The sequence below is a fragment of the Artibeus jamaicensis genome, unplaced genomic scaffold, assembly GCF_021234435.1.
Source record: "Artibeus jamaicensis isolate MK-2021 breed Jamaican fruit bat unplaced genomic scaffold, CSHL_Jam_final scaffold_916, whole genome shotgun sequence".
Lineage (NCBI taxonomy): Eukaryota > Metazoa > Chordata > Mammalia > Chiroptera > Phyllostomidae > Artibeus > Artibeus jamaicensis.
Genome location: NW_026522059.1, coordinates 28,071,637 through 28,097,331, shown reverse-complemented (window position 1 = coordinate 28,097,331; position 25,695 = coordinate 28,071,637). Strand labels below are relative to the sequence as shown.

Here is a 25,695-nt window from a genome sequence, read left to right as displayed (position 1 = left end):
CTGCCAAAGGCTGTAGATATGTTAAATGACCATGCCATGGATTAGCTGCAAGGCTGTGGCTGTACAAAACAGTCCTGCATGTTCCTGCTCCATGTGTCCCTTCCCCCAACTCACACCTGTGGGGGAAGGGGTGAGGACATCGTATATGTCTCTCCAATTTTACTATACACTTTGAATTCTGGATACCATTCCAAATCTTTTTTGGGGCCCCCCTTGGCTGCACCCTGTATCACTATTACTTTTTCCTATTTGTATGATTCTTAGTTGATTATTTTTTTCCCACCCCATCTCCACAAGACTCCTGAGCATCTGGAGTATGCTATTAGGTATATAAATGATAGCTAAAGAATTGAAGAAAGGGAAGGAGAGTGGGTTATGTCGACTAAATTTTATGCATGAATAAAATGAAATAGATTTAAGTAGAAAATTTGAGATCAATTTAAGATGTCTGGTTTTGGTCATATGTATATCCTTTGGGCAGGAAAGTATAGAACATCTTGATTGATAATTTCACTAAACTATATGTGATTTTGGGGGCGGGGGCAGTGATAATTCCCTGAAGGGAACTGGAGTTGCTTTTTACAGGGGAGAATAAAGGAAGGGCATCTTGAGTTCCTCAGCAAGCAGAGCGAGCCTAAGAGAAAGGTTTATGTGCTACTGTTGTTAGCGATCGTGGTTATGGAGTAAGTCCCAGGATTAAGGTTGTGAGTCAGAAAAGGAGGGAGAGCTATGTGGGATGTGTCATCTAGTTGGCTACGACTTCTCTCCAGGAGAGTTCTTTCCAGGATGAATTATCCCCACCAGCCCCCGTATTCCCCTGGTCAACATTCCACTCCTCGAGGCCCTGACTGGGCTGCAGTTGCAGCTTGTGTTTGTGGGCATTGAATGAGGAACTGCACCTCAGCTGGCGTCAGCTGTGGGGCTCCAGGACAGGAACAGGAGCCATGCTGGATGGGTTCACGTCTAGGCTTGCTTTGTCAGTTTGCCGTGTGTGGAGTTGGTAGGAGCTGGTCACCAGCCCAGTTGTTGGAATAAGACAATTTATGTTCAGACGGAGGTGTCTGAGACAGAGGAAAGAAATAGCTACTCACCAAAAATGACACAGGAAAAGGTTCATCATAAGACATTAAAGAAAATGTGTATAGAATGTGAATGCCAAGTATGCTTTTAGAAAGTACACTTGTTCCTGGAGGCCAGCTTTATGTGGCTACAGTATAGACAGATGTGTTGAGATAAGTGGGGTTTAAGACCTTACACATTAGGTGTCTCATCTACAGCAAAATGTCAGTATTAATTAAAAATACTTTCTTCACCTTTTTGTGTTGGCTATACAAATATCACCAATTACCCTGTATTACACAAACAGGTAAATGGCCCAACACAGAGCATATGTGAAATATTATTACATTGGAATATTGGAAACCAGGCCAGGAAACAATTATTTGTTATCAGTAATCAAAATCTGTCTTATATTGAATAGTATTTGGAGTATTCTTTGATGTGAGCACATTTTCCAAATCGCTGCTTCTGTATGAGTTGAAGCTGTACTTTATAATAAGTGAAAGATAAAAGAGAAGTGTAATGATTTATTCATATATTTATTCATTACATTTAGTAGTATCCTTTATACCACTTGACATTGGATATATGTGAACATTAAAGATGGTTGTAGTAAATAAAACTAGAGTAAATAAAAATTATGTAATGTGAATGTTAAATAATAAGAGACAAAGTTAGTGTGATAAGAAATAGAGTAAAAAAAAAACACCCCTAGTTTGATAGGGTAGTCAGGCCTGTGTGTGGGATGACAGAGAGGTGACTAGAGGGACAGCGAAGAATTTCATGTTGTTCGAGGGGCTAGAGCGCTGTCCCCAGGGGAGAATGCAGAGAGGGGTGCAGGCGGGACAGGAGCCAGCCTATGGGCTACGACGGGAAGTTCAGCTGTAATGCGAAGGCTGTTGCTTAGGTAGTGTTTAAGCACAAAATAATGATCTGTTTTTTTCACCTGAACACATGAAGTCTTTTGATATTTACATATGTTGCTTTAAGTTCTATTATAAAAGTAATTATATTTTTTAGTTAGCTTAATTTGGAAAATTAAAAAGTCTATAAAGCACATGAGAAATTAACCTACCACTTAGAACAAACCACTAATTTTTTTTTACATATATCCTTCTTGTTTTTCCTATTTTACCTTTTATTAAAATTAATTAAAAATTTTGTTTGTCATAAGAATTTTTCCACTATCACAGTCTTTCTTCATAACCACCATTTTAAAGATTTTTATACTACTTAAAGGTTAAAATATTTTGTTACTTGTATATATCATCATTTGCTTAAGTATTCTTCATTTTTTTGGAGATCTGTATCATTTCACATATTTTCTATTAAAATTAACAACGTGTTAAATTGTTAATATAAGTAATACCTTTATATCCTTAGTATAGATTTCAGGAAATGGAATTAACTAGTTAAAAGTTATAACTTTTTATTACCAAAATCATATGCAGAACTGTTATGTTAATTTAAACTGCTACTAGCAATATGTTACCGGTGGTCAACAAACTTTTAAGGAGCCAGATAGTACTTACTTTAAGCTTGTGGGGTGATACAGTCTCTCTAACAGCTACTCAGTTCTGCTGTTTTAGTGCAAAAGCAGCCAAAGACAATACGTAAAAAATGGCATAGCTGTGTTTGAAAATATTTACTAAAAATTTTTACAGAATTATCTCATAGCCTGTGGACTCAATGAAGTCTGTGTTTTACTGTCAGTTATACTGTATCCTTGCTAGTGTTTGGATTTAAACTTAAAATTTTTTTTTATTATTTTACATATTTTTGTGTTTTTTCCATTTCCATATAACCCCCTATCCTCTCCCCACAGCTGTCATCACACTGTTGTCCTGGTCCACTAGTCCTTTTTCCTTTTCACTTGATCCCTCTACCTGCTTCCCTCCCCACCAGTAGCTGTCGGCCTGCTACTATCTATGGGTCTGTCACTATCTTGCTTGTTAGTTAACTTTGTTCATTAGATTCCACATATGAGTGAAATCATGTGGTATTAGGCTTTCTCTGACTAGCTTATTTCACTTAGCATAATGTTCTCAAGATCCACCCATGATGTTGGAAAGCTTAATTTTTCTTCATTTCTATGGCCAAGTATTATTATATCATGTAAATATCCTAGAGTTGTTTTATTCACTCATCTATTGATGGGCACTTGGACTGCTTGCATATCTTGGCAATTGTAAATAATGCTGCAATGAATTTAACCTTTTAATAAATCTTATGCATAGGGATTTCAGAATTAAATAATTTGACAAAGTTTAAAATAGTTTTAAATCACATGGTGCTCAGAGCTTCATTATTCTTAAAGTAATAAGGTAGTGTAAAATTAAATGCTTCATAAATGTGATTAGTTTTAACAGACATGGCAAAGATTCATTAATTTTTGTTTTATATACTTGTTCCATATTAACCTTTTGTGTTCCAGAAGGCTCTAATCCAGTGTGAATTACAGGAATGGTAATGACTTAGTCTTTTAATGGCTGCAACCATGAATTTGATTTAACACTGGAATGCTGCTCAGAAGTCAGAACACTTTGAATTTTAGAGCCTCTACTTTATCAACTAGTCTTCACATACATGTCAGCTTTGTAACCTTGGGAGCTCTGTTTGAGGCTTACTCTTGCTGGCTCTTCAAATTTACACGTGTCTCATAGTGTTCTATACCCGTGTTACAGACAAAGACGTAGAAACTGGAACCGTGGTCTGGTGGAATAAAGCTTTCACATGTTTCAGAGACCTGTTGTTCTCTGTGTTGTTCTCCGGTGTAAATGCAGTACGATTCTAGATGAGCACCAAGTGCTCTAGTAAGTATTTTTGGGAGGTAAATAGGTAGGCTAAATTAAACATACAGATTTATTTTTTGCCTTAGCCATTAGGTATCCCCCGCCCCAATAGGCAATCCAAATTAGGGGAAGAAAATCATTTTACTTTCAGGCTACTTAGTGAAAAATTCCCAACATTAATATTGGGAATTTTGTTTGTTTGGTTTGATACTTGCAGGAGAGGAATTTTCTAAATATTTTTGTTTATGTCTTGAAATGCTGACCCAAGGGTTGTTATATTAAAATAGCTGCTTTAATTTCTAAAACATTGGAAGAAATTACTTGGCTGAAGAAGGGTGACTTATGGAAGGCCATATCCTGAGTTGGGAATGCTAGAAATCTGTCTGATTTATGCCACGAGATCCTAGATGAAATGAGAATCGATGATGTTAACTATCAGAAAATACATGCTTGTCTGGGCTTGATCAAAAAAGCAGTGCCTTTAATTTCCAGGTTAAGATTTATTATTATTAATAAAAATTTAGTATTCAGGGATTTCATAATTAAATCAAAATGTATACTCTGTCTCCTAGTGAGTCTGTTGAATATTACCATGATTTTGAAAGACTCTTCTCCAACCTTTACTGGAACGTGGCATGTAAAGACTGGAGACGTCATTTACTGTGGGTGACTCTGAACATTTTTCTTGTAATTCATTTTAATAATCATTATAGTAACAACAACAAGAGGGAGTGGAAATGGGGGAGGGAGGTGGAGAGGGCTGGGGCAGTAGGGAGGGATGGGGGAAAAAGGCACAAAACTGTACTTGAAAAACAATTAAAATAATTAAAAAAATTTTTTCCTGCCCTTAAAAAAATACAAAAACTAACACCACCAAAAAAAATTATTTATGGAACTTCCTATTAGAATCTATAAAAATAAATACATGCATATAATCTTTTGCTCTGACTTAAAATTTAAGTCAGATGTGAATAACGTCATATAGTCAGCAAAATTAAAAAGCAGAATCAGTACAATGTAAATTATTTCGTATTTCATATCGGAGATTATATTAATTGACTTTAAATTACTTAAACCAAACGAAATACTGTATTATTCCAAGATATTGTACATCGATTTATATTTTATACATCATTAATTCAAAAGCTAATTCTAGCATATTGTTGATAATATCTTGACAATGTTGATAGCATGAAGTTATTTAATACATGGTAATGCAATTAAAATGCATATTGGATTTTGGGGCTTATTTATAAAAGAGATGAAGAAACATTTTACATTAAAACTGTCATAATATTAGACAGTAGTAAAGATTTTACTGAGATAAATGAGTCCTCTGGTAGTTTTACAATGATTGGTGTGTAATCTATATTTTGATTATAAGTCCCCCCAAAATAAATTCAGTTTAAAGTGAATAATTGGCTTTAAAAATTAGGTTTTAGTTTTAGGATCCTAGGTTTATTCATATACTTCAGCATGGGATAGAGAGTCTGAAAATGAAAATCTTGAGTAAAGGACAGTGACAAATTAAAGATAAATAAAAGAGATTTTTATGAGATCTAGTAATTTTCTAAATGGCTTTATTTGTGGTGAATCAGGTTTTGCTTTTGTTTCTTCCATGAACCAAAGTTTTCTTTGAAATTCAAAATTGATCATAAAAATGATGTAGTTTCCAGGTTTTAGAATATAAATATGTGGCACATTCTCTTTAAGTTATGAAATGATATGTTTGACCTGCCTTGGTCTTTGTACAACATGGTTTCTACCCTTGCAGTTCATTGTTTCCTGGTGTGTCACTCATGTGTTCACCCACATGTACTCAGGCGCATCACTATCTTTCATTTTGTATGCACATTACATGTAAGTGTGTCTTATGTTTAAATACATACACATCAGTGTGTAATACCTGAGGTTTTTGTGAAGTTCTCTTGTCAGCACTTTTTGACTTTATTTTTTTTTAATAATTTTTTTTATTTTTCAATTAGATTTGACATACAATATTGTATAGTTTCAGGCGTACAACCCAATAATTAGATATTATATAACTTAGAAAGTGTTCACTTTGATAAATCTAGTACCCATCTTCATACATAGTTATTACAGTATCATTGACTATATTCCCCATGCTTTACTTTACAACTCCATGACTATTCTGCAACTACCAATTTGTACTTTTTAATCCCATCTCTTTTTCACCTAACCCTCTAATACTCCTCCTCTAGGCAATCAATTAAATGTTCCATGTATCTATGTGTTTGCTCCTTTTTTGTTTATTTTGTTTTTTAGATTCCATATAAATGAAATAATATGGTATTTTTCTGTCTGACTTATTTCACTCAGTACAATACCCTGTAAGTCCATCCATCTTATTGCAGATGATGAAATTTCATACTCCTTTTTCTATGGTTGAGTCATATACCATTGTATATATACACCACTTCTTTGTCCATTCTTCAGTTGATGGTTGTTGCCACTTCATGGCTATTTTAAATATTGCAGCAATAAACAGAGGGATGCCTATATATTTTTTAAATTAGTGTTTGGGATTTGTTTCTTCAGATACATACTCAGAAGTAGAATTACTGGGTCCTTCTTTGTCTCTTGTTATGAACTTTGTTTTAAAGTACTTTGTCTGATGTAAGTACTGCTAACCCAGTTTTCTGGTTTTGTTTTGTTTCCATGGTCATGAACTATCTTTCCCCTCCCTTTACTGTCAGTGTATGTGCTTTCCAATCTGAAGTGAGTCTTTTATCGATAGCCTAATATAAAGGTCTTATTTTCTTAACCACTCAGCCACCCTATGTCTTTTGATTGGAGTATTTAATTAATTTATATTTAAAGTAATTGTTCATAAATATCAACTTACTGCCATTTTATTATTCACATTTTTTATCCTTTATTTTCTTCTTCTTAAAGAAGTCCCTTTAATATTTCATGGAATACTGGTTTGGTGGTGATAAACTCCTTTAGTTTTTTTCTTATTTGGGAAGCTTTTTTGTATGTCCTTTGATTCTCAGTGATAGCTTTTGTGGGTAGAGTAGGTAGAGTTGGTTGAAGATCCTTGCTTTTCATCACTTTGAATACTTCATGCCAATCCATCTGGCCTGCAAGTTTCTGTTGAGGAATTAGCTGACAATCTCATGGGACCTCCCTAGTAGGTAAACTAACCATCTTTCTCTATGTACTTTTAAGATTTTCTCTTTGTCTTTAACTTTTTGCATTTTAATTATGATGAGTCTTGGTGTGGGCCTCTTTGGGTTTGTCTTGTTTGGGATTGCTCTTCCTGAGCCTGTATGTCTGTTTTCTGCACCAGGTTAGGGAAGTTTTTCATTACTGTTTTTTCAAATACATTTACAATTCTTTGATCTCTCTCTTCTCCTTCTGGTTCCCCTATGACATGAATATTGGTATGCTTACTGTTCCAGAGGCCTATTAAGCTATTGCCCTTTTTCTGGATTCTTTGTTGTTGTTGTTGTTGTTGTTGTCATTGTTGTTGTAATTGGGTGTTGTCTGCTCACTTTTTGACTTTAAAGGTACTATTCTGCACTTATTTTTGTGTTATGTACATCTGTGCTTCATTATTTAAAAGCTGATTGATTTTTTATTAAGTAAATCATCATAATTCAACTCTAGATATTGATGTTATTTACCTATTTTTGTTTCTGTAGAGCTACAGATAAACATCTTTGTGTATATGGCTTTAAGAAAGCATCTATAAGTATTATTGCAGGATTCTAGGAACTAAAATAGCTGAAGTGAGTATGTACATTTAGAATTTTAATAGGTAATAAATGACCTTCATAAAGACTGTACCAATTTTTATTTCTTTCAGCAGAGCATGAGCATACTTTATCCTTGATAGTTTTATCAGTAATAGAATTTCATTTATTTAAACTTTTGTTAATCTGTCATTGAAAAATTATCTTACTATTTAACCTTGAATTTCTTTGGCTGTTAGTGAAGGCCAGTTCTGTTTTTTTTGTGTGTGTGTGTGATTTGTTTATTTATACTCTTTGCCCATTTTTCTGTTTGGTTGTGTATCTTTTTAATTTAGTAGTTTTTAGGAAGTCTTCCAATGTCATGAGTATTATCTTTGTTACATATTTTCTAATATTTTCTCCTAGTTTGACTTTGGCCTTTAATTTTGTTTTGATATCTTTTATTATTTAGAAGTTCTAAGCTTTTTATTGTCAAAGCTGTTTATTATTACCTGTATGGCTTTAACATTTTATGTCATGAAAATAAAATTAGAGAACAAGATTTGAAACATGACAAAGTATTAATTACTGACACTACCATTAAATCTCATTTGTGCATTCTGTGCCACTTGAGAATTAAGATTCATGAGTCAGATAGAAGGAGACCAATTATTAACTTAAATTTGTACTGGGGAGAAAAAAGGAAAATGGCACTAGGAAAAAAAAAGAAGCATGTGCGCAGTCATGATCAAATCCAGTCAGTCTTTCTGCCTTCTCTGTGCCTGAACTGGACTGGAGATAAACATACAGCTGGGAGGCGTTCACTCCCTTTCAGTTCATGACCAAGGAACACAGATGGGTGCTTAACATTGTAAGGCAGTTGAATGTGTTACTGTTTTACACATTTCGTAGTGTCCTAAAGTGCTCATACCCTTCTCTGGCATTGGTGGTCTCAACCAACAAATTTGAACTGAGTTAGTGCTAAAATGAGCTCTGTAATACTTAGTATTGCAGTTGGCCAGAGAATGGGAAGGTCAATGGTGGTAGGAAGTCTTACTGGCTAATTTTAATCAAAATATGTGCAGAGACTTTGCATAGATGGAAAGAAAAAAGGACATGTGTACATAAATAGATATTTATTAATTTTTTTACTTGATCGAAATTGGGCTTGACAGGAATATTGTCAAATCAGAGGACAGTGAAGGAATCTACGATATGCTGAAAAGTAAATGCCTTTGTTATACAATTTTACTTCCCTTTTCCACCATTCTGTACTTTGTGCTCAGCGGGTATCTATTTTACTTCTGTGTAACCCCACATTGCGTTGTGATTGTTACTTTAAAGAGTCGAGTGTTTTTAAAGAGACCTAAAGAGGTCAATGTGTATATAATTGTTTGTATACGTGATTTTTAAAGTGATTCTCTTTATTACCCACATATTTACTCTTTCTGGTATCCTCATTCCTTTTCTAGAGTTGAGTTTCTATAAGGTATAGTTTTCTTTCAGCCTAAAGCACTTTGCTGGTAGTTTCTAGTAGCACAAGTCTTTGGAGGCAAATTGTTTTTGTTGTTTATTCTTGTTTTTTCTTAATTGTTAAAAGATGTTTTCAATGGATATAGAAATTTAGGTTGTCTTTTAACTTCTTTCAGCATTTAAAACTCCCATTACCTTCTGTCCTTTATTTCTCCCGAGAAGTTACCCTGTTCATGGGGACCTTAGATATATTGTATCTTTTTCCCCATCTCTGGGTGATTTCAAAATTTTTTTCTTTTTGTTTTTCTGCAGTTTGCTCATGCTGTGTCTAGATCTGGTTTTTCTTTTATTTATTCTTGGGGTTTGCTAAGGTTTTTCAGTGTCAGTTGATACCATTCACCAGTTTTGAAAAGAATTTTTGAAAGAATTCTTCACCTCTGATACTGTATATTTTAAGTTCTAATATTTCCATTTGGCTCTTTTTAATAGTTTTTGCTGTTAACTTTCTGCTGCAGTTACCCTTCAGTTCACGAATGTTTCCACTGTGTTCTTTAAGGTATTTTACTTGTTTTAAAGACCCCGTTTGGTAATTCTGATATCTGCGTGCCCCCTACCTTGGGGACTGGTACTATTGACTGTTTTCACTTTAGATAACGAGTCATTCCTGCATGTTGTACTATGTGTTTCATAATTTTTAAAAATCAATGCCAAACATTGGTATAAAAAGAATAATAGAACCTAGTTAAATAATGTTTATGCCCACAAAAAAAGCCAGTCTCTTTTTGTCGTGTTACTGATGTAGTTGCATTGGGTCTGGTTTTTGTTTTCTATGCTGTAGTTGAACTGGGTCTGCTGCTTGCTTCATTTATACTGTGTTTACCGTAGGCTTCAACTTTTTCTGAGAGCAGAGTCAGAGTCTTTTTGTTTTTTGGTATGGTTCGTGATTTTCTCTCAGTTCTGCCCTGACCTCAGACTTCAGCATGCCTTACTCCCCTGTTCTTCTACAGGGATCTCCCTTTCAGTGCCTCTTCCTTTCTCCTAGTTACAGATTCCCTTCTTAATGCTCACTGAAAAGTTCAGGGTGCCTGTTGGATTTCCTTTAATCTCTGGCGCTCAGACCTCATTAGGTTCTGCAGACCTGCATCTTGGTGGGTCTTTCTCATCTCTAGTCCTCCCGTCAGTCTCAAGAGCGTTTGCTCGAGGCTTGTTGAAAAGTGATGGCAGGTGGGTGGATTCCCCTTGTGTCCAGGGCTCTCAGCGGTTCTAAACTGTCGTGTCAGCCCCCAACATTTAACAATTTGTTAAAAGTTCAGTTGTTTTCTCTTATCAGCTTGCTTCTCCTTCTCCTGTGCCAAGAATGAAAGCTGCTATTTATTCCTTTTCTCTTATAAGAGGCCTTTCACTTTTACAGTTTTTCTTCATGAAGTTTTCTTTGTGCACTCTGCTGTCTGATGGATGTTGAAAAGCTTTGGTAGGTGGCATGGGTTATTCTGATTGTTAGGATGGGATGCGGTTCTCTGTGATTCTCTGTGTCCTAAGGGAAGAATTGTTTGTTAACCAGTGTGAGCCAGCACACACACCCCTAAAAAATCTTATGATTCATTTATACTAAATTTGACAGTTACCCTGGAGAAAGTTGCCAACGATTGGCAGCTCATGCCTGCTGTCATTTCTTACACCCTTCTTTTTAAAATGTTGATTTTTCCTTTTATGTTTACTTAACTGTTTAGCCAGAATTCTTGAGAATTGTTAAAATTAAGAGTAGCAAATAATTTCACAAGAGCTGTACAAATCTAAAAAGTTCTGATTTTGCTGTAGCTGCAAAATAGAAAAATAGTGAGTTTTGAACTTAGATAAAGATGAAAGTATCTGTGTTTTCTGTTTCGTTCATTGGTTGAAGATAATATCCCAAGTACTTTTTACTGTTTATAACTTGATATTTTACAAGATAATGTCATTGTTGGTACGGTTTCTGTAGCAGAGAAGAAGAATGTGTGTGTGATCTTAATGCTCTGCAACTTTTGTTTCTGTCCCTTACTTCAGTTCTCATTTTTCAGCTCTAGGATGTAACTGAAAATGACTGTGATCCCTTGATTTAACTAATCGGTGAGGCCTGAGTGGAATGTGGATAAGTGAACCATTTTGGCAGCGAGCAGAGAGGCAAAGCACACTTTTCTCATTAGTTGTCTCCCAGGCTAAAATTAAACAGAATAATATATTGCCAAATTTTAGTGATTTATGGGGGATCTGTTCTGAGTCAACTCAGTATCAGGCTAATTATCTGCACACTTATATGTCAGAGCTTTTGTGTTATTTTTAAAGGCCATGTCTTGTGAATTGAGTATAAGAAAATACCCCATTAGATTTAAAATAACATTATCTCTAACTTATAATTTCAACTAAATTGATGTTAAATTAATAGATTATTTTATTTATCACCCATTTAACATTTATAAAGTCCAAGCCTAGCTATGAGTCATTTAGTCAATTTTTTTTGTTTAATATAATTATATAACTTATATGAACATTTACTAAAGTACTTTTTTGTTAATTATAATAAAATAAATGAGACAAGGTTAATTTTCCTTGTGAAAATATTCTCACATTTGTTTTTCTTCTTTCTAAAATTCCAAGTAAAAAAAGGTATACTAATAACTTACTGAGGAAAGTTTTAAAAAGTTTACTCAACACATTTTATTTTTGACAGGTCTGAAAAGACTTTAAAAATAACTAGCCTAATATGGGGAATATCCGTAATTTCTGAATTTATTTTTTTAATTTTTAATGGAACTTTATTTTTATTTATTTTATTTTTTTACATTATTTTATTGTCTTTTTTCCATTACAACTTATCCCCCTCTAACCTCATTCACTGTCAACCCTCCTCCTCCTCCCCTGTCCCCTGTAGTCACCACACTGTTGTCCCTGTGCTTGGGGTCTTGATTTACTTTTGCATTTAGCAGTTTGTGTACCCTTATTTGTGTGTGTGTGTGTGTGTGTGTGTGTGTATTATATATCTTTGTTTATATAGGATTTTTGTATATTTTTCATCATAAAGTTTATATGGGGCTTATAGTTGACATGGATAATATTAGAGAAAATATATCCAGATATAGTTACTTTAAAAAATCCATTTAGTTTTTTACATTATCATCTTTTAATTGTAACACTAATAGATTCATAAGAATATATATGTAGCATCTATGTAAGTTTTGAAGTAAAATCATATATGAATATCATTGTTTGCTAAGAAGTCAATTATTAATTTGTTTGCTTTTTAAATTCCCTACAGAATCTTAAAAAAATATTTGTAGGATTTTCTGATCTTTTTCTCTTCAGCGTTTTGTAGCTTTTTTGTTTGTCTAATATAGGTTTATTTGAAATTTTCCAGTTTGGATTCATTGGCCTTCTTTTGTTTCAACAATTTTAGAACATTGTCAGTTATATTCTCTTTTTTTTTTTAACAAATTGCCTTTTACCTTTTTCTTAGTATCTCCCTCAGAATTCTATTTAGACTTATGTTTGGTCTTCTTACTGGGTCCTCCTACCTCTTAACCTCGTTTTACTAATTTTCTTTTATTTTTATTCTATTTCCTATGCATTTTAAATTATCCCATGTGTTTTTTGCTTTTCACTAATGTTTCTTTTTTAAAAATATATTCCTGACTCTTTTAAAAAAAGATTTTATTTATTTATCTTTAGAGGAGAAGGGAAGGAGAGAGGGAGAGAAATATCAATGTGTGGTTGCCTCTTGTGCATTCCCTGCTGGGAACTGGCCTGCAACCCAGGCATGTGCCCTGACGGGGAATTGAACCGTGATCCTTTTATTCACAGGCCCGTGCTCAATCCACTGAGCTACACCAGCCAGGGCTAGTGGACCACACTCTTATTGTTAATAATATATTATTTCTGGTGTCTGTTATATTTGTGCAATATTAATTATAAAATATTATTACAGTATTGTGTGATAGGAATTCATAGTAATTTAAATCTAATTGTAATTTCATTTTTCTGTATGGATTTTAGAGAAGTGTTTTAACCTTTAAGATTGATTATATATTCTTGAATTTAAATAAGTTTCTTAAACTCTTCCTTTAAATGCCAACTAATTTTTTAATTGAAAGCTTTTAATAAATTTTCACCTTTGTTTTTTAATCTTTGAAAGTTTTTTTTACATTTTTTATCTTTATTGTATTTTTTTACATTACCTTTTAGTCACCTTATATACACGCCTCCCCCCAGCAGTCACCACACTGTTGTCCTTGTCCACGAGTCCCTTTTTCTGTTTTGCTCCATCCCTCCACTTCCTAACCCCCCCCCAGCTGTCACCCTGCTCTCTCTCCATCTGTGAGTCTGTTCCCATTTTCCTTGTTAGTTCAGTTTGTTCAGTAGATCCACATATGTGTGACATCAGAGGCAAATTCTATTTCTTACCTAATAACTTTTTGGGAAAAAATGAGTTTTTGTAAAACAAAAAACACTATTCAGATGAACTCTTGCTGCATACCATAATACTATGTTTTTGTTAGCTTGCGGGGATGGTAGTCTCTAGTGTAGTCAGATTGTTAGAATTGTTTGAAAACTGGATATCATTTTGGGAAAGTCCTATTTTATTTCCGTTGATATAATACAGCATTTTTAAGGCTAATCCTATATACTACTGATATTTTAGAAATAGACAAATTTAGGTTCCTAAGAGTTGCCAAAAAAGTATATAGGAAAAATACTACAGAAAAAATATACTACATGTTATTTTCCAGTTGACTTCAGCCATGATTCCCCATTTGCAATCATCTCGTATTTCACTTCTTGCATCGTTCCTTCCTGATACATATTTGAGGGAACCGTTGCTCATGGGCACTTGCATCGATCCATGCACGGGGTAGCGGTGGGATTGCTTGTGCTGTCTGGGCACGCTGCCTAGGAGTCTGCACTGATTCTGGGCCCCTGGGCGAAGTGGCACTGTGAGGTGGGCAGGGGCACACACAGCAAATTTTGCTTGTTTGACAATGTTGTGCAAAGCTTTGAAAAAAGGGGAAATTTCTCCTCTTCCTTCCTGTCCTCTATCCTAATTCCATCTCTGTGTGCTTCACTTCTAGTAGGACTTACTATTGACACTAACTGTATTAATATTTGTTTAAATATTAATTTAATTATTTAAATAATCTGCAGTATTGTAAAACAAATGGGCTTTTCCTAGCTAACCTGAGAATCTATCTGGGTTTTTTGTTTGTTTGTTTTTAAGCCCTTAACTTGTGGTAGGTACTTTTCTAGATGCTGGAGATACAATTGAGAGCAATACTGACAGATACTTTTTCCTTCATATTCCATACATCCTTGTTGAACTAGTATTTTTATAAAAAATATATGTAAAAATATAAAAACTTATTTTTGAATATATGTAATCTATACATAAATTAAAATAGGATGTTCTGCTTTAGTTACATTCTGTATGAATTACTTTTTACTGGGGGGGGCAGAAATATTTGTTCGTAGGATTGAATTCCAACGTTATACTTCAGCTTTGTGTTTTATGTCAGAATGTTAGCATGCATTTCATTTCAGCAGCTCCCTTTCTTTGCTTCTGAAGATTTAAAGCTGTAATTTACAATGATTTATTGAGTGGTTGTAATAATGCTTCTTTCATATCCTGAATTAGTTTTGTAAGATAAAGAAAAAGGGAGATAATGTTCCAGTGTCATGTCTAATATAGAAATTGCTTTTTGCCAGAAAATATTAAGCTTATTCTTTTTAAAGACAAATGTACTTTTAATGAGATATGATTCACATTCCATGAAAATCCTTAAAGTATATAACTTAGACGTTTTTAACATACAGGGTGTGACAAAAGTAGGTTTACAGTTTTGAGTACGTGAAGCACAGAGTTTATTCTTGTACTGTTATTTACTAACTATTGTCTCATTTTCAATATGAACTGAAAACTTACTTTTGTCCACCCTATATGTGCAAGGTTTGCAACAACCACCATTTTCTAATTCCAGAACATTTTCATTGCTTCCAGAAGAACCGTGTATCTATTAGCAGTTATTTCTCCTCCTTCCTTCCCCCTGATTCTGGCATCTGCTAACTTTTCCTCCTCTATGGGTTTGCCTGTTCTGGCCATTTCATAGAGTGGGACTGCACGATGTGTGGTTTTTGGTGACTGGCTCCTCTCACTGTTTTCAAGTTTTATTTGTTTGTAGCATGTATCAGTACTTCATTCCTTTTTATGGATAATTTTCCATTGTATGGCAGTGCTACCTTTTGTTTATCCATTCAGCAATTTATGGGCATTTGTGTTTTTCCCCACTTTAATTATTCATAAAACTATATGAGTAATGCTGCTATGAAAATGTATGTGCAAGTTTTTGCATTAACATATGATTACAGTTCTCTTGGTATATACCTAGAATAGAATTGTTGGGTCATATTATAATTGTATATTTTGCTTTTTCAAGGAATGGCAAAGTATTTTTCAAAGTATTATACCATATTTATGTTCCTACCAGCTGTGTATGAGGTATGAATTATTTAACATCCTTGTCACCACTCACTGTTGGTCTTTTGAATCATAGCTGTCTTAATTGGTATGAAGTGATATTAAGCTTTCTGTTTTTTATGAGGAATTATATTAACAAATTTTAAATCTTGCTTTTTAGGTGCTGTACTTCTTTGTAGTGTAGAAGGACTAGCAGTTAATGTTGATCCAGTCTTGTATACCTGGCTCATTTATCAGCCTCAGAAACGAACCAGTAGGCATATGCAGCAGGTGAGACATTTTTATGATCCTCTAAATGAATAAATCTTTTTCTCTGTCATTGATGAGAGTTATATATTTCTTCTATTGCTATTATTTGTGGATGTACCAGTATCGCGCTGATCCCCCATTCTTCTCCTTTCAGGTGTTCCTATTACTTAGTTTCTCTACAAAAAATTACAGCTCAGAATGGAGTTTCATTGACAATTAAAGGTGTTTTCTGTACAATTGCTTGTAAAGCATATACATTATGGAAGCTAGTTTAGGTAGTCCCGTATTTTCCTTGTAGTGCCTACATGTTTGTTCTCAAAGTGTCAGATACATAGAAAATTTTAGTAACTGTTAGCTTTCACTTTTGTTATCTCTGTATTTCTTCATCTTTAGGTTTATTCAAACTTGCATTGAGTACCTAACCCTGATATTAGGATGGTCAGTGCATGAGAGTTGGGGTGTATGTTTGTTTAAAAGGTCATAAATTAAAAAGTAAATAGCAGCTAATGCAGTTTCTAGAATACCTAAATGTAATTTTCTATGTCATGTTACTTAAATGTAATTCCAACTGATAGGTTTTATTATTCCCATTATAAAGACAAAGAAACTGATGCTTGTTTAGATTTTTTTTAGTTATTGTCAAAAATTTAGTAGCTGGCAGAACACATTTATGCTGTATTGAATTGCATTTTCCCATTGTTTTAATTGTAGTTTCATAATATTATACTTGAAGTAGCTCATATCAGTTTTCTGAAGTAACTTATTGCTAGTTGATAGGAGAAAATGCACAATTTTATAATTTGCTAAGAATATAAAAAATTAACTAAAAAGTAAACACATGTCTCAAGGAACATCTTTTAAATAATTTTCTTCACTTTGTTTTAGTTTCATTTGAGACTTCGCCATCTCTCTCCCATGCCGTTCTTTTTTTTTTATCAAATAGTTACAGAATGTGAGGCAGTGTGCTGGGTACTGCAGCTACAGAAATAAAAGTTGTGTCTGAGAATATCAGTGCCTTTAGAGCTATTTAGTTTTTTTGAAAATACTAAGGAGTATAGTTACGCCATTCTCAGTAAGTGCTACATTAGATGTACATATAGGATTATGTGAAAACAAAAAAGAGAAATAGTTCTCACAAGCAGCTGAGGGTTTTAAAAGAATGGAGTGGTGAAAGTGGACATCCTTGTATTGTTTCTGATATTAAGGGAAATGTTATTCTTTTTTGCTCATTGAGTGTGATGTTGGCAGTGGATTTATCATCTATGGCCTTTCTTACATTGAGATATGCTCACTCTATTCCTACTTTGCTGAGTGTTTTTATTATAAATGGGTGCTGGATTTTTATCAAATGCTTTTTCTACATCTGTTGATAAGATCATGTAATTTTTGTCTTTCATTTTGTTTATGCGATGTGTTACATGTTTATTTGTGAATATTGGACCATCCTTGCATCCCTGGAATAAATCCTGCTTGATCATCCAAATTGGAAAGGAGGAAGTAAAACTCATTCACAGACAACATGATAATGTACATAGAAAAACCTTTTAGGCTCCACCAAAAAAGTACTTGACCTAATAAGTGAACTTGGCAAAATAGTGGGATACAAAGTCAATATTCAGAAATTGGTGGCATTTTTGTACAAGAACAATAAACTATTAGAAAGAGAAACTAAGAAAAATATCCCATTTACCATAGCAACAACAACAAAGTACCTAGGAATAAATTTAACCAAGGAGATAAAAAATTGGTACTCAGAAGACTATAGAACACTGAAGAGAGAAATTGAGGAAGATAAAAATAAATGGGAGAACTGGACTGGTACATACAAAAAAATGAAACTAGACCACTAACTTGCACCATATACCTGAATAAACTCAAAATGGTTGAAAGACTTGAATATAAGTTGTGACACCATAAAAGTGCTAGCAGAAAACATAGGCAGTAAAATTTCAGATATCCCACATAACAACATTTTTGCCGATACATCTCTTTGAGAAGGGGAAATAAAGGAAAAAATAAACAAGTGGGTCTACATGAAGTTAAAAACCTTCTGCATGGCTAAAGAAACCACCATCAAAATGGAAAGCAAACTGATTGTATGGGAGAACATATTTGCCAGTGATACCTGGGACAAAGGTTTAATCTCCAAAATACATAAAGAACTCATACAACTCAACACCAGGAAGACAAAACCGCCCCGTAAAAAAATGGGCAAAGGACCTGAATAGGCACATCTCCAAGGAGGACACATGGATGGCCCTTAGACAAATGAAAAGATGTTCAGTATCACTAGTCATCAGAGAGATGCAAATTAAAGTCACAGTGAGATATACCACCTCACATCTGCCTATCATTAAAAATCAATGAACAAGTGCTGGCGAGGATGTGGAGAAAGGGGAATCCTAGTGCACTGTTGGTGGAAATGCAAACTCTTGGAGCTACTATGGAAAGTAGTATGGAGTTTCCTCAAAAAAATTAAAAATGGAACTGCCTTTTGACCCAGCAGTTCCACTACTGGGACTATACCCTAACCTAAGAATCCCAAAACACCAGTTCAAAAGAATTTATGCACTCCCTAGGTTCATAGCAGCATTATTTGTAATAGCCAAGATTTGGAAACAGCTTAAGTGCCCATCAGTAGATGAATAGATCAAAAACAGTGATACATTCACACAATGGAATTCTACGCAGTAGAAAAAAAGAAGGAATTCCTGCCTTTTTTGACAACAGGAATGGAACTGTAAACTATTATGCTGAGTTAAATAAGTCAGTTGGTGAAAGACATATATCATATGATTTCACTTATAATAGGAACCTAATGAACAAAATAAACTAATAAGCATAATAGGACCAGAGACATGGAATCATGAAATAGACTGACAGCTGTAAGAGGGGATAGGGGAGGTGGGGACCAGTTGAAGGAAGATGAAGGGAGTAGTCAGAGAACGTACACAATGGACCCATGGACATGGATAATGGTGTGGGGATTGACTATGGAAGTGGGGGCCAGACTGGGTGGAGGAGGTGAAGGGGGAAAATGGGATAACTGCAATAGCATAAACAATAAAACATTAAACAGGGAAAAATAAAAGTAAAAGGAGAATTAACAATTCAGCTAAAGATCATAGGAGTGAGCTAGAAAGGAAAGTTGGTGAGCCGTGTGAGCAGAGGCAAAGAGCATGCTGCGTTTCCAGATGGCAGCCAGGTGTTCTTACAGAGACTGGTAGAAACTGGAAAACAATTAATAAAATATTTTATTGGTATTGCTAAGGTTTTAAAATGGTCCTGAAGGGTTAAAAGGAAGTATAGGAAACTCATGTAAATAGATTTGGATTTTAGGAAGTTTATTATGATACAATGGGTGATAGAGGAATAAGACTAATAGAAGGGACCATTTGAAAAAAAATTTAGTTGTAAATTCTTTTTATTCTTATAGAGATATAGTTGACATATACCAGTTTCCGCTGTATAATATAATGAGTTGATATTTGTATAGATTGTGAAATGATTATCACAATAACTTAGTTAATATCCATCACTAATATAGTTATAAATCTTTTTCCTTTTAATAAGAAGTGTTAAGACTTACTCTTAGCAACTTTCAAATATACAGTACAGTACTATTAACTAACTATAGTCTTCATTGTATATCACATCTTATGACTTACTCATTTTATTACTAGAAGTTTATACTTTTTGATTTCATATACCCATTTTGTCCTCACCAGTCTCCCCCCAACGCACTAAACTCTGGCAACCACTCATCTGTTCTCTGTATATATAATTGGTTTTTTTTTTGTGAGGGGTGGGAGGGTAACGTGTCTTGTTTTATTTAAATTCCACATACTATCTGTCTGACTTGTTTTATTTAGGATAAAGCCTCCAGGTCCATCCATGTTGTTGCAAATGGCAGAATTTCCTTCTTTTGTGGCTGAATAATATTCTGTTGTATTATAAATTCTTCACTGGTTATTTTGTAAATGGTACATTTATTACAAGTACACTATAGCTGCCCCTGAAGGTCAAGTAGTGCTCTAGCGGCTTAAGTAAATTAGACTTTGATTGATCCCAAGCACCTTCAAAGATTCTAACTTTTAATTTTATTTTGTAACTTTTTAAATTAAATGTAAATACATATTTTTTCTAAGTTCAAAAATAAAAGTTTTATTTCTGTTCTGCTTGTTTGCTTAGTTTGTTTTTCAGATTCAGTTGATGATAGTTGTACATTTATCGTGCATTTTAATGTTCATAGTTTTAACCTTCGTTTTCTTACATAGTTCCCTTTTACATAATGGAGGTACTGGTGGAGGGAGGAAAATTGGGACAAGTGTAATAGCAAAATCAATGAAGTATATTTTAAAAAGTAACAGTTTTATTTATGATCTGGCTGATGTGGCTCAGTGGATTGAGTGCCAGCCTGTGAACCAAAGGGTTACTGGTTCAATTCCTGGTCAGGGCACATGGCAGGGTTTTGGGCAAGGTGTTTGGTAGAGAGCATGTGAGAGGCAACCATACATCGCTGTTTCTGTCCTTCTCTTTCTCCTTCCCTTCCCCTCTTTTAAGTAAAATCTTTTAAAAAAATGGTAGTTTTATTTAAAAGATAAAGTAACAAATATCCATAATCTTATTAATCCAGAGCTATAAATATTGGGGTAAATATCTTCATAGCTAAATCTTTGCATTTTTCTTTAACTATCCACTTAGAATATATTTTTAGAAGTGTAATTAGTACACTAATTACAGGCATGCATTTTAATATATTTAAGGCCCTTGTTATACTGACAATTTGTTTCTAGAAGTTTATATAGTTTACATACATTTCATCAGCATTTTAAATTATTACTATTTTACTACAGTTCAGCATATTTCAAAAATATACTTTTTTAAATGCCTTTCATCTACTATTTTAGTTCTAGATTTTTTTAAACTGGATAATTCAGAGAATAGTACAGTTGAATCCTATGGCCTCATCACCCAGCTTCAATATTTATTAACTCATGAATAATCACCTTTACTTAAAAATCTGTAAGATGAAAAATGCCGATATTCAGTAGTGTTGAAAATACAGAAAATGGACAAACTCATATACCACTGGTATAAGTAAAAATTGATAAATTTGGTAATATCTAGTAAAATTGAAAATGAATATACCCTATGATGTCAAAATCCCACTTTTTGATACAGCTGTGCTCTTACAGTTTCATTCATGTGAGCTGAAGGAGTCATGTATGTCTGTTGTTGCAGTATGCATTGAAGTAAAATAAATTGAAGCCCACTTACATGATAGTCTCTAATGAACTGGATAATTAAAGCATGTCATATTTAAATAATACAGTACTTCATTGTTTAAAATTATTCAATAGGTCTTTATATGGATGTCTCAAAATTTTATTCAATTCAGAAAACCAGCTTCCCCGGGATGTAATGCAATATGGCAGTATCTATGTCTGTTTTTTCAAAACCACCCTTTAAATAAGTCACTGGTGTATAAGTAATTAATTTGAAGGGTTGTTTCAATGTCATAATATTGGTTGACTCTGGGAGAAATGGGCAGTTGGTTTGTAGTTGGGATTTTAGCTTTTTTGGGGGGGGATTTTAGCTTTATGTGTAATAGTGTGTCTCCTTTTTAAAAAAAACAAATGTGATAAAGTATTAATAACCAGTAATTATTGGTTGTATTGGGAATGTAGATATTGTTTTATTCTTTATAATTTTTGGTGTTTTACAGTAATTAAATTAATAATAAAGAAGGGAAATTTTATAAAAAGAGTGATTAAAGCTTTAGTTAGTTTGGGATCATGGGATATTGATGGGGCAAGAATAGGACAAATGTGGAGCTAGGGTACAGCTGAAATTTGGAGGAATATTTAGTACCAGAAGGTAGAAGAATGTCAGCAGGACAATGGTAGGCTGCTAACAATAAATACTGCCTATTTTGATTTTTTAAAAACATATTTTATTTATTTATTTTTGAAGAGAGGGGAAGGGAAGGAGAGAGTGGGAGAGAAACATCAATGTGTGGTTGCCTCTCATGAGCCCCCTGTTGGGAACTGGCCTGCAACCCAGGCATGTGCCCTGACTAGGAATCGAACCAGCTACCCTTTGCTTCACAGGCCTGTGCTCAATCCACTGAGCTACACCATCTAGGGCATATTTTGATATTTTTAACTGGGGAGCCATATTTCCAGAAAAGTGGTGGGGATGGTCCATCTTACTTTGTTCTTTATCCAGTATCTCTTCACGCCTGACATTTGGCACCTGTGTTAGCAATCACTCAATAAATGTTTATGGGAGGTCTGTTGAAGACCATGTCAGTTTGGAATACAGCTGTGTGGAAGTCATATAAGAGCCTTGCACTCTTGTTAGAAAGGGTTTTTGTTTGGCCTTTTACTGTATTTTTTTCCTATGTGAACCCAAAGTTTCAGCCAATACAAGAAGAATTTTTTTTGTTTGTTTGTTGCTCAGTATTGCCAATACCATGACTTTCATTAATCTCATCTTTTACTTTTTATGCTTCAATTCAGTATCACACTATGCAGCACATAATTTTTCTCTAATTATTATATATTGATTTTGATCTCAAATTTGGTTGTAAGAGTGCTTGGTTGTACTCCATAAATAATGGCCAAGAAAGTCAAGGGATTATGGAATTAAATGTTAGAGCTTAAAGGGGTTTTCTAGTAGGCTTCTCCACCCCCTTACTTTATAGATGAAGTCTAAATGAATCAAAGTTACATTATACTGAGCATTTCTCATCTAGGTCTTGCATACTGCTTCCTACTTAGATTTGTATAAATATCACCATGTTGACTAAATGCTTAACATGAAAGCAGGTACTCTACATTGTGATGTTTTCTACAGCATCTTTTATATTTTCATTATTAGCTTTGTTGTGCTTTTACTCACACTAAGTAACAACTTGTAAAATAGTTTGCTTTTTCCCCTGTAGTTCATAAGTTTGCCAATTATATTACATCATTATATAACACACATATGTTGTCGTTGAAATACTTATTCATAATCTAAATCATAGTACTGTGAGTTGGGTGAGACTTAAGGTTGGGTTTGCAGAAGTGTGGCTGTTGTGGTGTTGGGGGTAACCTCAGACCCCGCTGCAGCCTGACTGACCCCTTCGGATTCGCCCCTCGATGCAGCTGTCCTGCAGCTGTCACCTCTTATTTCCCGAGCTGCAGGTTCCTTCTCCGTTTGTGGCTAAAACCCAGCATTTGATGATTGTTTTCTACCCCGTTCAACATTGATCTTTGATCCTGCAACAAACTTAAAAATACCTATGCATTTTTTTTTTGCCAAAAATCTGACAAGATTGTATTGGGCGTCATCAGTGGTAACATCAGACTTTATTTCAGTGAATAAAGATGAAACAGCTGCTTTATTGTTCAGCTCAGCACTCATGCATTCAATATAGGATCATAATGTTTTCCAGCTTTCTCTAACTGTAGATACTTTTTTATGCTTTCTAAATATGCTGTAGATATCACTTCATCAGACAAAATAGACTTTCAGCAATTCTCAAAAAATATCGGACTGCCCATATTAACATATGCATAATCACTTTATGGAAGTGTGCCTCTTAAAATATCATTTTATAAGAATAACTTTTAACTTTCTACTAACATTAATTTTCGTTTTCTATTTCTTTTTGTTTTATTTATATTTACTGAACTTAATGAGTTGACCTAACAATTTTCAAAGTTAATTTCAGTTTTGATTTGCTCTTACTATGTTAGCTTTATATTTCTTTCTAAAATTTATAATTATTTTCAAGTTCTCTTGGTTTTAACACTGAATTGTAATTTACAATTTAAAGTGTCTTTCTGTTTGAGTGTGTGCATGTGTGTGTTTGAGTGAGTGAGAGAGGGGGGTGGGAGATTGGTTGTTGGATTGACTAAATGATGTAATAAACTGATGAATAAAATAGAAACAGAGGCCTACATACATGGAACAGGCTGATAGCTGACAGAGGGGAGGATGGAGGAGAATTCTGGATGAAAGAAGGGGAAGGAATTAGCTGAAGAACATACATGCATTACCCATGAACATGGACAACAGTGTGGTGAAGGCCAGGGGGAAAGGGGAGCAATGGCGGGGGGCGGGGGCTGGTGGGCAAAAAGGGGGAAACGGCGACATCTATAGTAGTGTAAACAATAAAAATAAACTTAAAATAATACTAGTAATAAAACCCTAACTTGTAAAGGACTTTCCTCAATGATACGGTGTTAAAACTTTACTCCTTATGAATTAGTAAATAATGCAGTTTTCATTTGACTTCCTCCAGCAGCCTGTGATAGCTGTCCCTCTTGTTATGCCAATTAGCAGAAGGAAAGAAGATGAGACATCTGTTGGAAGTGCACCCTTGGCAAAGCAACAGTCATATCAAGCCTCTGAATATGCCAGTAGCCCTATAAAAACAAAAACAGTAACAGGTATGTGTCAAGAAACTTTAAAAGTTCTTTGCTTTTACCCAACCTCCAAACCAACAAATTATCAGATTATCTGGGCCAGTTTCATGGATGCTGACAAAAGACCTGAGACTCCCAAAACGGAGACAAAGGACTTCATCATTAACAGCATTAGTAGTAACCAAAGTGTTGGCATTTTCTCAAGTCTCTGTCCTAAGTCGAATTTCCACAGGGTATTACGAAGTGGGGCCAAGTAATACTTATAAGCAGTGGTTTACATTATAGGAGAGGAACCCTCAACTGAGGGAACCTAATGGGTAGAAAGCCCACCTCCTCTGTAGAAGGAGGCACTATATTTACCTTGGAAGTAAGTAAACTTGCCCATTGCTCAGAAGGAGGATCATATTTCTGAGGCCTGGGAATGTTGTATAGATATCTTGGAAAACACAAGTGGGAACAAAGGCACTCACAGCCTCTACTTTTTTAAAAAAAGATTTTGTTTATTTATTTTTAGAGAGAGGGAAAGGGAGGGAGAAAGAGAGGGAGGGAAACATCAGTGTGTGGTTGCCTCTCATGTGCCCCGTATGGGGGACCAAGCATGTGCCCTGACTGGGAATTGAGCCAGTGACCCTTTGGTTCACAGGTCAGAACTCAGTCCACTGAGCCACACCAGCCAGGGCTCACTGCCTCTACTTTGAAGCCACGTAAAAACAAAAGACATCCCTGTAGAATTGACTTCCAGTAGTATGTTCCTTCTTACAGTGAATTCTTACAAATGACATTACATTTCACTCTTTTTTCCTCTCCTCTTCTCTCTCTTTCTCTGCTGGACTGTCCATGCAAATAATCTTCCATAAAGCATTTTAAAATTTCGTTTAATGTGTAATGAAAATGAGCACTATGTGATTTCATTTTAGTTGATGTTTTTCTTCTTAATTTTAATGTTGTGATGATGGGCCACCTATTTTAAGGTAATTTTGTATTTTTCCTTAGATATTCAGCTTTATTTTATATAACTTATATTACCAATCATATTGAAAAAACTTTTATATTTTCAGTAAATCAAAACCCACTTACTGAGCATCCATAACAAGCAAGTGTTGTTGACTATAGAAATATTAAAAAGACATGATGCTTGCCCTTAATGAAATTAAAATATGATTGTATACATAAGGATGTTCAAACTAACATATGTGGTTTAGAGGAAAACTTAGGATTATTTTCTTCATATTTAACAACAACAACGATAACTATGCTAATACACATTTTTGTGTTTTATACATAACTATTGTTCTGTGCTTTATTGCTTCCCTAAAATAGGATGCTGTGTTTATTTTATAGAATTATTAGATATTTTACCTGTCAATACCCACAGGCTTTTACTCTGTTGAGATTTCCATTATCAGTTGATAAAAATACCTATGCTTAGTTTTTGTTGTATAGAAAGATTATCTGTAACTTGTATTGAGTTTTTAACATAAAATGAGATTTTTTTTCCTTTAGTT

The 25,695-nt window shown here is 34.3% G+C and overlaps 1 protein-coding gene across 11 annotated transcripts in view; it reads left to right on the top strand.

The window, feature by feature from the left end:
- VPS13B (vacuolar protein sorting 13 homolog B) overlaps positions 1 to 25,695 on the top strand; it is a 700,507-nt gene that overhangs the window by 241,838 nt on the left and 432,974 nt on the right. For 10 of the 11 annotated variants that reach the window (XM_053660831.1, XM_053660829.1, XM_053660828.1 and 7 more), the window contains 2 exons: positions 15,682 to 15,791; positions 24,067 to 24,214. In XM_053660831.1, coding sequence (XP_053516806.1) covers positions 15,682 to 15,791; positions 24,067 to 24,214 — 258 coding nt within the window. The remainder of the gene's footprint in view (positions 1 to 15,681; positions 15,792 to 24,066; positions 24,215 to 25,695) is intronic. The other variant, XM_053660832.1, reaches the window with a different exon arrangement.